The sequence below is a fragment of the Fukomys damarensis genome, unplaced genomic scaffold (genome assembly GCF_012274545.1).
Source record: "Fukomys damarensis isolate Sample0158 unplaced genomic scaffold, DMR_v1.0_HiC HiC_scaffold_14, whole genome shotgun sequence".
Taxonomy (NCBI): Eukaryota; Metazoa; Chordata; class Mammalia; order Rodentia; family Bathyergidae; genus Fukomys; species Fukomys damarensis.
The window spans coordinates 80984517-80999554 of record NW_022900926.1 but is presented as its reverse complement, the minus strand read 5'-3'; the positions used below and the strand labels follow the sequence as shown (position 1 = coordinate 80999554).

The 15038-nt window shown below is 41.0% G+C and overlaps 1 protein-coding gene across 1 annotated transcript in view; it reads right to left on the bottom strand.

Moving 5' to 3' along the window:
• The window catches only part of Faxc (failed axon connections homolog, metaxin like GST domain containing), a 73742-nt gene that overhangs the window by 32011 nt on the left and 26693 nt on the right, over positions 1-15038 (bottom strand). The window contains exon 4 of the mRNA XM_010637369.2: positions 13681-13904. Within this exon, the coding sequence (XP_010635671.1) occupies positions 13681-13904 (224 nt within the window). The remainder of the gene's footprint in view (positions 1-13680; positions 13905-15038) is intronic.

Sequence of the window (15038 nt, the reverse complement as noted above, 5' to 3'; positions counted from 1 at the left end):
ACCAAAAGGCTAACCTAGTACTTGCTACCACCTAACAGCTAGTGATGTCACGGGCTCCTCCACTCTCTTAACACTACCTCACTCAACTCCACCCCAGTTTAGGCTAACCCCACCCGGCTCCTATAAAAGAAGCTCCCTGTGCTGCCTTGCTGCTTTTCTCTCCTTTGTTCAGAGACAGCCACTGGTCCTGGTTTTTCGGCTCTTTTACCTAACACAGGATCACTGTGGGCAGCCCAGAAGTATCTGAGAAGCGCTGGAACAGTGCTGGCATGGAGCATAGGCCTGCGTGTGTTAGCAGTTGTTCCGCTCAACAACCGGAGAGCGCTGGAGACAGCGGGGGACTGGAGAGCTAAACGTGGGGGATGCAGCCTCCAGGGAAGAGAACCCTCACACCTTTGGACTTTAATGCACCCAAGAACCCCACTGCCATCAGCATCACACCCAGGAAGACAGGCTCCTTCAGGTCTCTTCTCAGAGATGAACGGCCTACATCCAAATGGCCAAAATTTTTTTCAAAAAAATTTTGATGAAGGCTCTTAAGTGGTAGGGTGTCACTTAGCCTTTCAATCTTGAATGCTTCCTGAGCATTTGGGGGTGAAGAGGGGAGAGCTGAGTCCGGATGCAGGGGCCCGGGGGTAACGGGGAGTAAGGGAAGAGTGTGACTGTTGCTGCATTTCGAAGAAGCTTGAGTGAAGGGAGACAAGGGACAGAGCGGCTGAGAGGTGGTATTTTAAAAGAACAGATTTAAATGGTAAGTAGAAGCAGCCTGCAGAGACAAAGACTGGAGAGGAAAGAGTTAGTATTCAAGAGCCTGAGTAGGGGAGGAACCCGGGCCGTCACCGTCGGGAGATAGGGGCTGACTGAGCCCACTGGGCAGTCTGGTGGGGATGGTGAACGCTGGAGCAGGAGATGTGGGCAGGGGGACTAGGGAGAGATGGAGTCCACGCTGGACTGAGGAGAACGTAAACATGAACAGGGCCAGTAAAGAGGCAGGAGCAGGCGTGCAGAGGAGAGGCCCACGGCCTGGAGGCTGGCAGCGAGCAAGGCTGGGCTGCTCTGCGCAGGCGCATTCGGGCTGGCAGGCTCCGCCCATTTCAGAGGGTAAAATGGATGTCACCGCAGGGTTAGGACTCAGTGCTGTGAGTGCTGGACTAAAGGTCCACACAGACCTGCAGGTACCTGCAGTATGCTGGGGATTGAAGTGAAGAGGAGGACATAAGCTAGAGGATCCACCCACAGAAATCCTAAAGACTCCCAACTGCATCTGAGGAAGTACTTGCCTCAAACACCCTCAGAGACAAGGCTGTGAAATATAAATAGGTTGATTACATTCTAGAGAAAACTTCAAGATTCAATTGAAAAAACTAAAGGGTTGAGACAAACCAGGAGAAATATAACTAGGAAAGTTTAAACGAAACATGTTTTTACAAAATACAGCAACCTTATAAAACCAGTTACAACGAATAGAGTATGAAACTACTTTTGGGTCATAAGGTCTAATTCTGGGAGGCCTTCAGTGAAACCAGTACCTCAGCCTTTAATGGTCCCTTGGTCAATGTGCACATCTCTTTTGGAAATTCCTGGGCAATGCCGAGGAACAGACTTACTGATGTTCATTATCTTTCACTCCTATGAGCTTATGTCAGATAAATAATTGCTCAGAAGTAATGCATGAAGATATCTGAGTTATCTCGAATACAAAAAATAAGAACAACTTGAAATAATCTGAAGTATTCTACAGCTGTTGAGAAGAAAAAAATCCTTAAAATATTTCAACAGAAAATGGTTAGAGCTTGTTTTTAAAAAATAAACATGATACGAACAGATATGTACATCAAATGGTATTTTATAATATGCATGCGGAAAATATGGGGAAATAAGAAGCAGTTACTGAATTAGGCCACAAAATTATGAGAGATATGTAAATTCCAGTTTTTTTAAATTTTGGTTTATTATCTTTTTAACATAAATAATTTAAATAAAAACACATTTTTGGGTTGATCAAGAACAAACAACTGACTTAATATAGAATACACCACATCATCACTTATCTATTAATTCCTCCCAAATTTTATCCAAGTATCCCAACAAAACACAAAAGGAAGGTGCCACTGTATCTGGCAATGTGTGTGTTGCGGGGGCTTTCCCATTCTATTCAACTCTAACAAAAATATCTGAACCATGGGTACTGATAAAGATTTTTTTTAAAGGCTATTCTCTATATGGGGCTTTTTTTTTTTTTTTTTTTTTTTATTTTTTTTTTTTTTTTTTTTTTTTTTTTTTTGGCTGTTGAGACAAGGTCTGACTATGTAGTTCAGCCTGACCTGGAATTCACTATGTAGCCCAGGCTGGTCTCGAACTCACAGCGATCCTCCTGTCTCAGCCTCCCAAGTGCTGTATATGGGGCTATTTTGTGATAATTTTTTTTCTTGTAATCATGTACAGATTAGAAACCTGAATTTTGTGTGTTGTGGGGGTGGGTGAGACAGGGTCTTGCTATGTTATTAACGCTGTCCTTGAACTCACTACGTAGCTCAGGCTACCCTCGAACTCACAGCAATCCTCTTGCCTCTGCCTCCTGAGTGCCACACCCAGCTTGAAAACTTGAAATTTAAACACCAGTCAGTTTTCTCGAAGTAAAACCTAGAGTAACCCCCAGACAGAAACCAGATTAAATCTGTCAGAATTATCAACAACTTTCTATTGCTAAATCCACCTCAAAGGTTTCTAAGAACCCAATATTTATTAACATTCATTTTATTCTGCTAAAAGTAATTTTTGCATGTGTAATCTACATATTTTTACTGATTAAAAGCATAACAATGAAAATGGAAAAGAAATGAACCACAGTTCTGCGTCACAACTGCCTGGGCCCATGAGGATGGGGACATTGGTGGGACCCGATCTTATAGTCCCTGTTACTGACAGACCCCAAGGCCAGGCTACCTATCTATTCCTCCTTCTTCCCTTCAGAAAGCTGGTGTGGGAAAAATGAGTGAAAAAAGAAGAGAATGCTTTCTGAGTATGTGATCATTGAGTAAGACGTAAAGACCCTTCAGAGCAAATCACTTCTGCTTCAACTGGTGAACACAATATGAATTTGTGAAAAGCTCAGGTTCTCACTAGAATCCAGTCAAGACAGGTAAAAATGGGATTTATGGTTTCCAAGTCTAACTACTGCTTTCCTTGCATGGGACTTTAACAAACCACCATTGCAAACACAGAAGTCATACTGCAGTTTAAGAATAGCCCTGTCACTAGCTAACAGCCTTATGCCTACTCCCAGCCTCTCAAACTTCATGTGGCATTCTCATCTGCAGTAGCTGGCTCTCAGGAGAGTGGTAAGATTAGACCATCTTCAAGGTGCTATTAAAAACAGTGGTCCTTGGGTGGGGATTTAGCTCAGTGGTGCCACCACCTGCCTCGCAAGAGTAAAATCTTGAGTTCCATCCCTGATAAAACAAAACAAGAAATAGAGGTCCTGAGTTTGATCCCTGGTACCAAAAAAAAAAAGACAAGTGTCCACACAAGCTTAAATATTGCAGGGTTTCTCTCATATATGAGAAATCCAGAATATTAATAAATTAAAGAGAAAAGTATAAAAACAGATAATAGGAAACAAGGAGATAGATCTTTTTGCAAAAGGGAAGAGGACCAAGAAATGAAGAGGGGAGCGGGAGGGGAGCAAATAAGCAAAAGGGAATGAGAAGAAATTGAGATGTGTTATGCACATGTGTCAACCTCCTGTGATGCACGTAATCATTACATACTGCAAACATGTACTAATAAAAAAGGGGGGAAACAAAAGTAGGGTCTAAAATTCATTCATACAAAAAGAAAATATCTGCAGTCTACACTAACCTGTCTGTGACATGGGAAGAAGGAAAAGACAAACTAGTACCATACAGACTGACTCTATTCGCACCACCTTCTCCACAAAGCTATAAAGCAGGCCTGATTTACTGTGAATTTGATCACCTCCCCTACAAAGACCACAACAGTCTCGCTGTTCCAAGGCACAGAATCTTTAAGTGGCCCCTTCTGTGAGTCTGCATCCATCCCTTCCTTCCTCACAGCATCAAGGCCTCCACTCCTGACCCTTATTAAGCTACAGACACAACTGAATCATCTGCTGCGTCTAAAAAACATCTTTCCACAGACCTCAGTCTGAGACACGCTGAATTAACCAGCCTGGCATGGGGCCTGGACAGCCTTATTTTAAAAGCATCCTGCTATACACTCCTCCTCAGATGATTCCTGAGAGCTGCTGGGCTGCGAGCCACAGTTCTAGATTGGCCCCCGGGGTCTGGAGAGCCCTCGGAACCTGCTTTAGGGAACACTGTTCTGAGGTTCTAGAACATTCCATTTAGTATTTATTATTTTCTTCTTTTATCTGTGTATCTTCTCCTTTTAGCTAGATTAACAATCATAATTCCTTCTATGTCTTCATGCTTGTCTGACCTCTGTTCACAGTTCTCAGCATATGCCAAGTGCGCTAAAATGTGCAAAAATCCAGTCTAATGCTTCACAACCCTTCCCAAAGCCTGGCTCTGAAGGTGCTCCATCCATCCCCCAGGAGCCGTGGTGTGTGGCTGGCCACTGTGTCCCCAGAAATGTCCAGCTAAGGCCCAGAAGCCTTCTGTAGAGGTGATCTGGGCACTTTATCAGGTGCTGTTTGAGTAACATAATTAAAAAGAGCAGGAGGGGCAGGTAGTATTAAAATATCCTATTCCCAAACTCAGTTAAAAACAAAATCTGACTATGTGACTCAAAACATCACACTGTACCTCATAAATACGTACAATGATTATACATCAATCAAAACAGCAAAAGCAGGGGCTGGGGATGAAGCTCAGTGGTGCCGTGTCTGCCCGGCAAGTGTGAGATCCTAAGTTTGATTCCCAGTATGGGGAAGAAAAAAAAAGAAAGAAAGAAAAAGATAAAACAGCCAGGCATGGTGGTGCATGCCTATAACCCAAGCTACTAAACAAGATGAGTCCGAAGGCATGCAAGCTTAAGACCAGCCTGGGAAATTCAGTGAGAACTGTTTCAAAATAAAAATTTATTAAAACAGAGATGTAGCTCATTGCTCCCCGAATTCAATCTCCAGCACCACAAGCTAGATAGATGATAGATAGATAGATAGATACATACATACATACATACATACATACATCGATACATAGACAGATGATAGATAAATGGAATTTTGCGACTGTTTAAGTCAAAAGTGTTGAGAAAAAAAAATCTTTAAAATAAGCAGAAAGCGTGCCTGCAATCCCAGCACTTGAGGCAGGAGGACTGCCATTAGTTCGAGGCCAGCCTGGGCTACACAGTGAGTTCAGTGTCAGGATGAACTACATAGCCTAGACCCTATTTCAAAGATAAATAAATAAATAAATAAAATACATTGGGAAAATCCACAATACAGGTAGAAGACTTGTTCAAAAATGTAGATTTAGGAGCTGGGGTATAGCTCAGTTCTAGACAACTTGTCTAGCATGTTCAAAGTCCTGGGTTTGATACTCAGCACTGCCAAACAACAACAAAATGTAGTTTTCATAAGGATGTAGAGTGAACACAGATCATCAAAAGGACTGCAGCTTCAGAAGGCACAAGTGGCAAGCTACCTAAAATTACAATTCAAAAAAGCCACCAGAATGAGTCAGCCAATCTTCACCTGGGTCTCTGCCCTATTTTATGACTTGGAAAAATGACTGCTCCTCTTTCTCTCTGGAAAATGAATACAAAATCATGAAACTCTCAGAGCTAGAGGACCCAGACACCATCTAAAAACATCTCAACCACCTATAGCTTCCTCTGCGGTCATGATGGGCATCCAATCTCAAGCCAAATCACAAAAGCCTTCCCACTGTTGGACCGCTCTGCCTTAAAGTTCTGCTTTATCCTGACTTGTAATCTGTCCTCATTTCCCCAAATACTCACCTTCTCCTGTCTTCTCCTCTCTATTGTGCCTGTTGTCTTTTATCAACACCAAAGACACCAATCATTTCTGACATTTATGAAAAGCTAGTACATGACCTTTAACATCTTCATTTCTCTAGACTATTGAGACCTAGTTAGTATCCTCAAATTCCTTATGAGAAACTGTTGGAAGACCTTCTCTGGTACATACTACTATCTCTGTTTTCTTTTATCCCACACTGAACATTATACTCTTTTGTTCAAAAAATGTTTGCTGGAGGCCAGGCATGGTGGCACATGTCTATAGTCCAGCACTCAGGAGGCCAAGGTAGGAGGATTGCTGTGAGTTCAAGGCCAGTCTGAATTACATAGCAAGACCCTGACTCAAAAAAAAAAAAAATGTTTTCTGGATCCCTGTTGTGTGCCAGGCATTTAGTCACACCAGAGAGACAGAGGATCAATCCACCAGACCTAGCAGAGTCCAGCTGAAGATACAGTCACACCAAACCATTATAGGAACGTGTAGGGAGTGCTTTGAGAAAGAATGCACCAGGTGTCTGTGAATATGGAACATAGAAAATTTTCCTGATACACTCTGGGAAAACATTCTAGAAGGTTTCCTTGAGGAAACAACCATCAAGCTGAGATACTATGCTCTATCTATACAGGATAAATTTTTGCTTCTTTGATATCAGTAGTCCATCACCCTGGAGACATACCAAGATTTAAATCAATTAAAATCCTTAAGTATTTTTCTATGTGTCTCCTCCCCTCATAGGTATGCAATTTAATTTGGGGGCCTAAGTACAGTTGATATTTATCCCTATTAAATTTCTTTTAATTTTTTAATTTTTTTGTACCAGAAATCAAAGTACTGACCTTGTGCTTGCCAAGCCGGTGTGACGCCACTGAGCTACATCCCAAACCCTAGATTTCATCTTTTTAAAGATGAAAGCTCTGATTCTTGATTCATTTCACCCAGTTCCTACCAACAGTCAAAACTACTGAACACACCTTTAAAGTTCCAAAGAGGCCATTAAAAAAAAAGTACTGAACATGATAATAAAGTCAAAAGCATTGGTCCTAGCAGGCTTTCTTGGGGTAGTACTCATCAATTGATCAAAACTGTGAGGATGCAGTTGTTCAACCAGCCAACAATGGACCTCAATCTAATCCAAAGGTGTTCAATTGTTTCCCCTTTGGTAGAGGAAGCGCTTTGTCAAACAAAAATGCAAAAGATTTCCAAAAAGTAAATAAATATTAGAGGAGCTGCTGTAGTGAAGCAGGTGTGGAGAATCCTAGGTTCCCTCTCCTCCCCATAGCACACGCAGGGAAACTCAGTGGGACGTATATGGGCCTGCATGTCCCCTTTGAAAACCAGCCATCTTGCCCACCAAAATATCAGAAGAGAAGGTGTCCAATGGTTTGAAGAAATCAAGAGATGATCCACTCAATGATCAAGTTAAGTAGACATAACAGTTACTTTTTGGTATGATTTATCCACAGTGAACCACTGACAGTTCTTCATTTAAAAATCTGTTTAATGACTCATTTGATGTTTTATTTTCATTATCAGAAACTACTTCGTCCTCCCCTTTTGGAAATAAGGACAATTTCCTATCGCCATCTCCTGATATTTTTTCTATTCTCCTCACTTCTAAAAGATTTCGAGAGGTGTTCCAAGATCACATAGAAATTTTTTCATATCACATACTCACATTGTTTGGGCTTAAAAACTTGGGTGCTAGTAGATTATAAACTTCTTGACAGTAGACCATTCTATTTTTCTTTGTTTTCTAACAAACTAGCCTAGCACCTATTTAATTAATTTGGCATAACAAATAAAAAATTAATGTTCAAATAATTACCTTTCTTGTTGACCTGTTGTTATTTAAAAATATAAAAGTGTCCTCTTACAATCTTCTCGGCTAGTTTGGAGTTCAATTAAATTGATTTATATGGAATAAAATTAGAAGTTCAGTGTTTAGACTTTGTCCCAGTACTTGGTTAGCTTTTTACCCTTAAAACGCATATGCGCGCGCGCGCACACACACACACACACACACACACACACACACACACACACACACACACACACACACACACACACACACACACACACACACACCTGATTTGTCTCAGGCTATCTTCGACAAGTAAGTGCCTTGGAGTCCAACCTTTTGATGTCATTACATATAGTTCAGCTTTTCAGAGCATCTTCTGAAGTAGTGAAGTAGTGATCACTTCTTTAGGTCTATCAACAACTGATGGACTTTAGCTCAAAATAGCCAGCCATCTCAACACAATTTATGAAATACTTTGTCTTTTCTCCACTTTCAAAGGTTGCCTTTATCATAATAGTGCATCCCTCTCGAGTACCTGTCTCATAAGGATCTCAAACTCAGCATATCCATAACCAAAATTTAAGAGTCTCCTCTCTTCTCTCATGTTCCCCAATTCTGTGAATGGCCACTTCCTCTAAACTTTCATGTCTGGAACTTCTTAGTTCTCTTCATTACTACTAGCTCTCCCCACACACATATCAAATTACTAATTTTGTCAATTCTGTCTCTAAAACACAGCTCTAATCCATAACATTCTACCCAATTCTAACACCAAGGCTGTAATCCAATGTCATCTTATCTTCCCTGGACAGCAACAACATCCTTCCTGAGCCCCATAGTACTTTACTTTCTTGGTCCCCATAGCACAGTGATGGCAGACCTATGGCACATGAGCTGTTTGTATCATTGAAAGCTCTAAAAGGTTTGCCATCACTGCTGTAGCACACTAAATATATAGGATTGTGCCATCTTCCTATATAAAGACCTGATGGTCTATTTTGCCTTTAGGGAAAAAAAGTCCAAAATTATTTATGTGACAAATTAAACCTGCATGATCTTAACCCCTGGTGACCTTTGTTTTATACCACCTTCTGCTCTCACACAACAACAGTGTAACCTTCCCACTTCATGAAAGTGCACAGCTGTAAAATATGATGTTACTTCTCAGTTCCCAAAGACTTGTATCACCCAAACCAACTGTATTTGCCAATTACTCATCTGCTTTTCCCATAACATAACTTTAATAGTCTATAAAAGTTCAAAAGACCCCAAAGAAACATTAAATCTTAGTAGGCTATGCTGCTTTATCATGATCAAATAAATATACAGATTCTTTAAAACTATCAAAAACCCCTCCCACCCAGGTGCCTGTTACTCCACCCTGAGCCTGAGGGGTCAGCAGAGACCAAGAGAAGGAATTCAGGCCTAGTTTCAACTCATCCCTTCACCCTCCGTACACAGTGGTGACCACCTCAATAATTTTTTAGTAACTCTTGGCTCTGGTCAACTTTACGAAAACTGAGTTCCAAAATCATCAAAATGTAATCTTGTGCTGTTACCTGGAGAAATCTGAGCATCGTAAGACAAGGTATACAAAACCATAAAAGGGGGTTGGCACACTCACCAAAAAAGTGCAGCTCTCATGCTGTTGCTACAACACAACCCTTCCCATCCCTCAGTCCATGTCCTACAAGAACCTCACTTGCTCCTTTGGATTCTGAGCTCATGGAGAGCAGCTCTCTCTCCTCTTGGCATACGAGAGAAATAAAGGGGTATGCAACGCGGCATCACACCTTTCTGAGATTTTGACCTAGATTTCAAAGAATACTTGCACCCTTATTCTTGTTACCTTTTCCCCAACACACACCCTTCCATGAATATCCCTGGTGATTCCTGAATGGCATCAGTACTCTGCTTCACAGCAAGGCTTCTCAGCCTGAAGGTACAGAACCCTAAGACATTTCCAGTGAAAAGTGGGCTAGAGATTTTCTACTATTAATCACAAAGCTTAACCATATTGTTCCTTGAGAATATTTTAATCTATATACGATTTAACTCTGAACTATGATCAGCCAACTGTCTAGGTAACTGAAAAACAAAATTAGTCATTTTTTTAAATCTAACAGCAAAATACAATCATTTTGAAAAACTATACCACTCTGTAATTATACATGATTAGGAAGGTGACAAAAGCAGGTAAATGATTCATTTTATTGTCTCTGAAAGAAAATATTACCTTGCACCCCTCTGCTCTATTAAATAGTCATGATCACACTGATATTTATTAAAATAGCCAACAGATTTGCATCTTTAAAATATGCTGACACCAAGTCAACAAGGACTCTGAAAAACAAAGACACCAGAGCTATTCTGACTCAATAAAACATTTCAGATCAGCTAAAAGAAAAAGCACAATAAATTTTTTATTAGTCAGAAGCCTGCTGGAAATCAAATTCTCTTGCTTTTACTTATAAAGGCAATGTATCACTTGGCTTTTTCAAGAACAGCCCCTTCAAAGAGATTCTTTCTCTTAAGTATTTGTGCATGTCAGCTGAAGGCTAGGGAGCAAGTGTCCTAAGAAAGGGCACAATTTCAACTCACACAGCTCAGGAAATCTAAATCAGTGGTTAACACTCCATATTCAATTCTGTGTTCAGCTTCCGGGGGCCAGCGAATGGAATATATATAAAAATTACTTTGGAGATCGCATTTTAACTTGCCAGTTAAAGCTCTGGTAACTAAGAAATGTTCTAAAGAAGTTATCCTGACATAATAGGATGACTTCACTTTCAAGCACAATTTATATGGAACTTCAGGGGAATAGCTGGGTCAGAAAATAATAGGGGTCTTGGGTCTGACAACCTGGATTTTATTCCTGGTTCTACTTCTTGCTGGTTTCATGACCAACAGCAAATCATTCAACGATTTTGTCCCTCCATTTCCTTATGTATCAAACATGAGTGGTGTTATTTGACTTTGTACTGAATTTCATCTTCACATCCTTTAATCTCATACCAAATGGTCACATCTGGCTTTCCCCCACAACATCAGAAACAGCTGTACAATTTTTTTCATTCTGTTTTATTTTCTGTCTGTTTCAAGACCATACCTGAAGACTCAGAATTAATAAGAGAACTGAAATATTTTTTATAAGGCAAAATGGGGTTTTGTATCAGTTTCCCTGGCACAAAGTATGGTACCAGGCACACAGTCACTTAGTACAGAATATTTAATAATAGAAAAAAAGAAAATATGGGAAAATATATATTTATAAGTATACATACATGATTCAAAATTATGCATAAAATAGTAGTATGCAAAATGGCAACTGGTTAGCAACAGATCGTAAAATTACATTAATTTATCTGCCTTCTCTGTGCTTTTCTGAACCTTCTCAAATTTCTATTAACTAATACATTTAAAGATCAGAAAATTTTTGTCACAAATACATTTCACCTGAAAACAATATTCTTAATGAAGCTACATTATACACAAAATCTGAGAAAGAAACAGTAATAATAGCTAATATTTATTCAGTATTTACATGCCAGACTCTCCCGTAAGCATTTTACATAAAGTGCTCATTTAGTCCTCATACTCTGTGATACAGTAGTCCCCTCTTATACCTCAGTGAATAATGTTCCAAGACCCCTAGAGGATGTCTGAAGCCACAGAGAGTACCAAACCCTATATATACATTTTCCTACACATACGTAGAGATGATAAAGTTTAATTTGTAAAGTAGACACAGTCATACACTAACAACAGTAATTTAACTGCGATCTTAGCAACTTCAGCAGAGGAATTTTTTCTTTCCATATTAAGCTGAGAACTTGTACCCTTTCCACTTAAAGGAAATACATGACAGCTTCTGTTGGCAGATCCAAAATGCCAGCATCATTTCTCTTGCATTTTGGGGCCTAATTCAGTACAATAAGGACTAACTAAACACAAAACTGTGACACCTCCTCTAATAGTCAATCTGATGGCCGTGTGACTAACAGAGAGTAGTGTATACAGCAGAGAGGCACTGAGCAGAGATGATTCACATCCTGGGCTGGATGGAGCAGGAAGCTGAGAGCTTTCATGTCACTCAGAACAACAGGCAATGTAAAGCTAATGTGTTTATTTCTCAGATTTCCCATGAATATTTTCAGACTTCATTTAACCACAGCTACCTGAACCTGCAGCAAATGAAAACATGGATAAAGAGGGACTACTATACCTGCAATGTATCCAGCCCAGCTGTCAGTGATTCATTTCCCTCCAACTTCCCCCAAAATTGGGGAGAAAGCATTATGTCATTAAGCACTGGAGAAAACACTGTCATTTATCATTATTGCTGCTGTTTCCCTGGTTCTCTCATTCAGAAACACCCCAGAAAGGTGATGCTCACTGCCCTCTGGCTAAGAAAGCAACACTGCTAAATTGTTAAAGATGAGCGAACTTCATTGGAATAATCTGTGCCATAAGTCTGGGACCTCAACTCCTTGCTTTTAGAGATCCCAAGAGCATGAGCTGATAGAGAAGGGAGGAGCCAGGAACAGGCATATCCATTTTTAACGGGAAACGATCCAGGGTGTGGGTCAGGTATCTGAGGCCAAGAATCCAGCGTGAAGTTTCCAAAGGAATGAGCAAGCTGGAGGCTAACTCCACTCAACTCAGTCAAGCAGGCTCACTTGGTCCCAGCAGAGCAAAATGACAGAAGGTCTAGACAGTGTCAACTTTTCAAGCTAGACAGAGCTTGAAAGAATCCAGCTGGTACCAAACCCCCTACAGACCACAACCAGAATAGCAAAGCTAGCCAAGAGATGGATGTGCTGCCAGATTTGCAGGCTGAGGTTCAAGGGATGACTGCAGGTCTACCAAGGGTCTGCAGTATGGGGCAATAAAGAGCCAGTCAGAGAAGGTCACTATGCAAGACACAGGTTGTAACCAGCACAGCCTTCAGTTCCTAGGACCCCAGGTGGGCTTCAACAGAACAAATTCCAAACCCCGCTTCCTAAAGGTGAGGTACCTAACATGCACCCAAATGGAGCTGAGGATGGATATGGAAATGACTGCCACTAAGTGAGGCTGGCGGGGGGGAGACTCACCCGCAGACAAAATCAACATCCCCCAAAGGACAAGTCACAGAGCAAGCTTGGCTCTCTACACATTAGTCGCCCCCATTTAAAGACTTCATTTCACATCTAGAAGGTCCTGAATTCAAATGATCTCTTTATTAACTGTCAGAGTTTAGAATCAAGCTCTGCCCGGTGCAGAACTGAAGCAGCTCCAGCCACCTGGAACCAGCCAGGTGAACAAGAACATAACCATCCAAGGGTGCATAATACATGGCTGTCTTTGGGGGGGCTTCCCAAACACAAGTAAGCTTATTGTGCACGATAAATGCAGCATCAGAGCTAAAACATGCTAGTAAGTGAACCAAGGATACAAACAGAAATGGAAGGAATAAGAAAGACAAATGTTACACACACACACACACACACAAACATTGGTCAGAACCAGCACTGTCAGTGTGTCTCTCAAACTCTTCGATGTTTTACACAGTCTAATCTTCTGAGTAGATGGGTTCACGAGGTCAACACTGACCTGTGTGTAAACAGCAGAGCTCCCTGACTCCAAATAACCCTTTCTCACAGAACACCCAGAAATGCCAGCATCCTTACAGCCGAATGTCGATGCTAAATATTGACCCATATTTTACATTAAAAACAGAAAAATGCCAGTGACTAAGTAGAAAGACGCATGCTCCTGAAAATTAGGGAACTTGGATAGACGGGGGGACTGCAACTACATGTGGAAGTGAACAAACCAACCAAAATAAACTTTACGTTAGTAAATCAGCAATGCTTTACTAATCATGCAAAAAATAAGGAAATACAGAATAGAAGGCATGGCACCTTACCCAAAAGCCCTGCTAAGGACCGCATGTCCTTCTCCATCAGCATGTAAATCTCTTCCTCTGAGAAGCGGCCAATGCCGTGGCCATGCATCTCGCGCTTCACAATTCCTTTCGTTATGTGGCACACGACCCACCTCAGCAGGTTACTGAAGGGACCACCACCACTAAGAGAGAGCATCTTCCGGGTCTCATTGAGATTGTCCACCCACTGGCAATAAGCTAATGTCCTGGAATTGTGTGGAAACAAGTTACTACTGTGCATCAGGTATGTATCAGCTCCACAGAGTCATTTTGTATGAATCATTCACGACTTACACAGTCTGAAGGAACAGAATAATCACAGCTATAACAAAGAGCAATCTGCACGGCAGATATCACAGCAGGTGGTAGTCGATGCCTAGACTTATGCGCCTCAGAGAGAAAGGGTAAAAAACCCAGGTAACAATACCGTACGTTCCAGTTCCACCAAACCTCCAGACCTCCCTCGTGCTACCCCACAGAAAACAAGAAGCACCTGCTTTAAAGTCTTTTGTTCAGGAATGTGAGTCCCTGCCGGGACACATGGCAGCAGGCAGTAGTGACTGCGGTGGAACAGTTCCCTTCCCCGGGCAGGGTTCCACAGCTACGTGCTTCGTACTAATTAAGCCGCACACGTCTGTTTTGTGCACTCTGTTTATGAATCTTATATTTCACAATATAAAAGGGTATTTTTTTAAGTCTTGCCTTTGTGACAAAAGATTCGGGGAAAGGTATACCTTTTCATGTATATTAGACATTATATAAAGCACAAATATTATGTAAATGATTTGCTGCCCTGAAAACCAGCTCTACCTAAGTGTGTTCTCAAGGACTCTAAAGTGAACACAAATACCCAAGGGACTTGGATGAATCACTTTTCCCATCTGGATGATGCTCGCAGTGAATGCACCTAGCCAGGGGCTCCTGCATAGATGTGTGAACAGCTATTCTTAGTCTATGTGTCCTCTGGGCTGCAAAATTCAGGCCTTTGTTGATTTTGTTCTCCAAACCCCTGCAATTACAAGAGTGTTTTTATGGCTAATGCAAGTTTTAAAAGTTTCCTATTGAAGGCTGAGGAGAATATAGCTATTGGAGTACAGGCATAGGATATTCTAGTTTTTTGCCTCATAATGATAAAATAAAGAAATGTAGTGACTATATCCTTCCTCCTAGCATATTTTTATACAGCAGTAATGGCCACTTCAAAAAAATCAGAAATGTGAAAAATATTTTTAGAGAAAACATGGGGACAATGGTAAACTGTAGCTATAGTGAAATGGTATTTTCTACCTTCAGGGGAAAAAAAGAGGCAAAAAAAAAAAAAAAAAAAAAGGCCGAGGGGG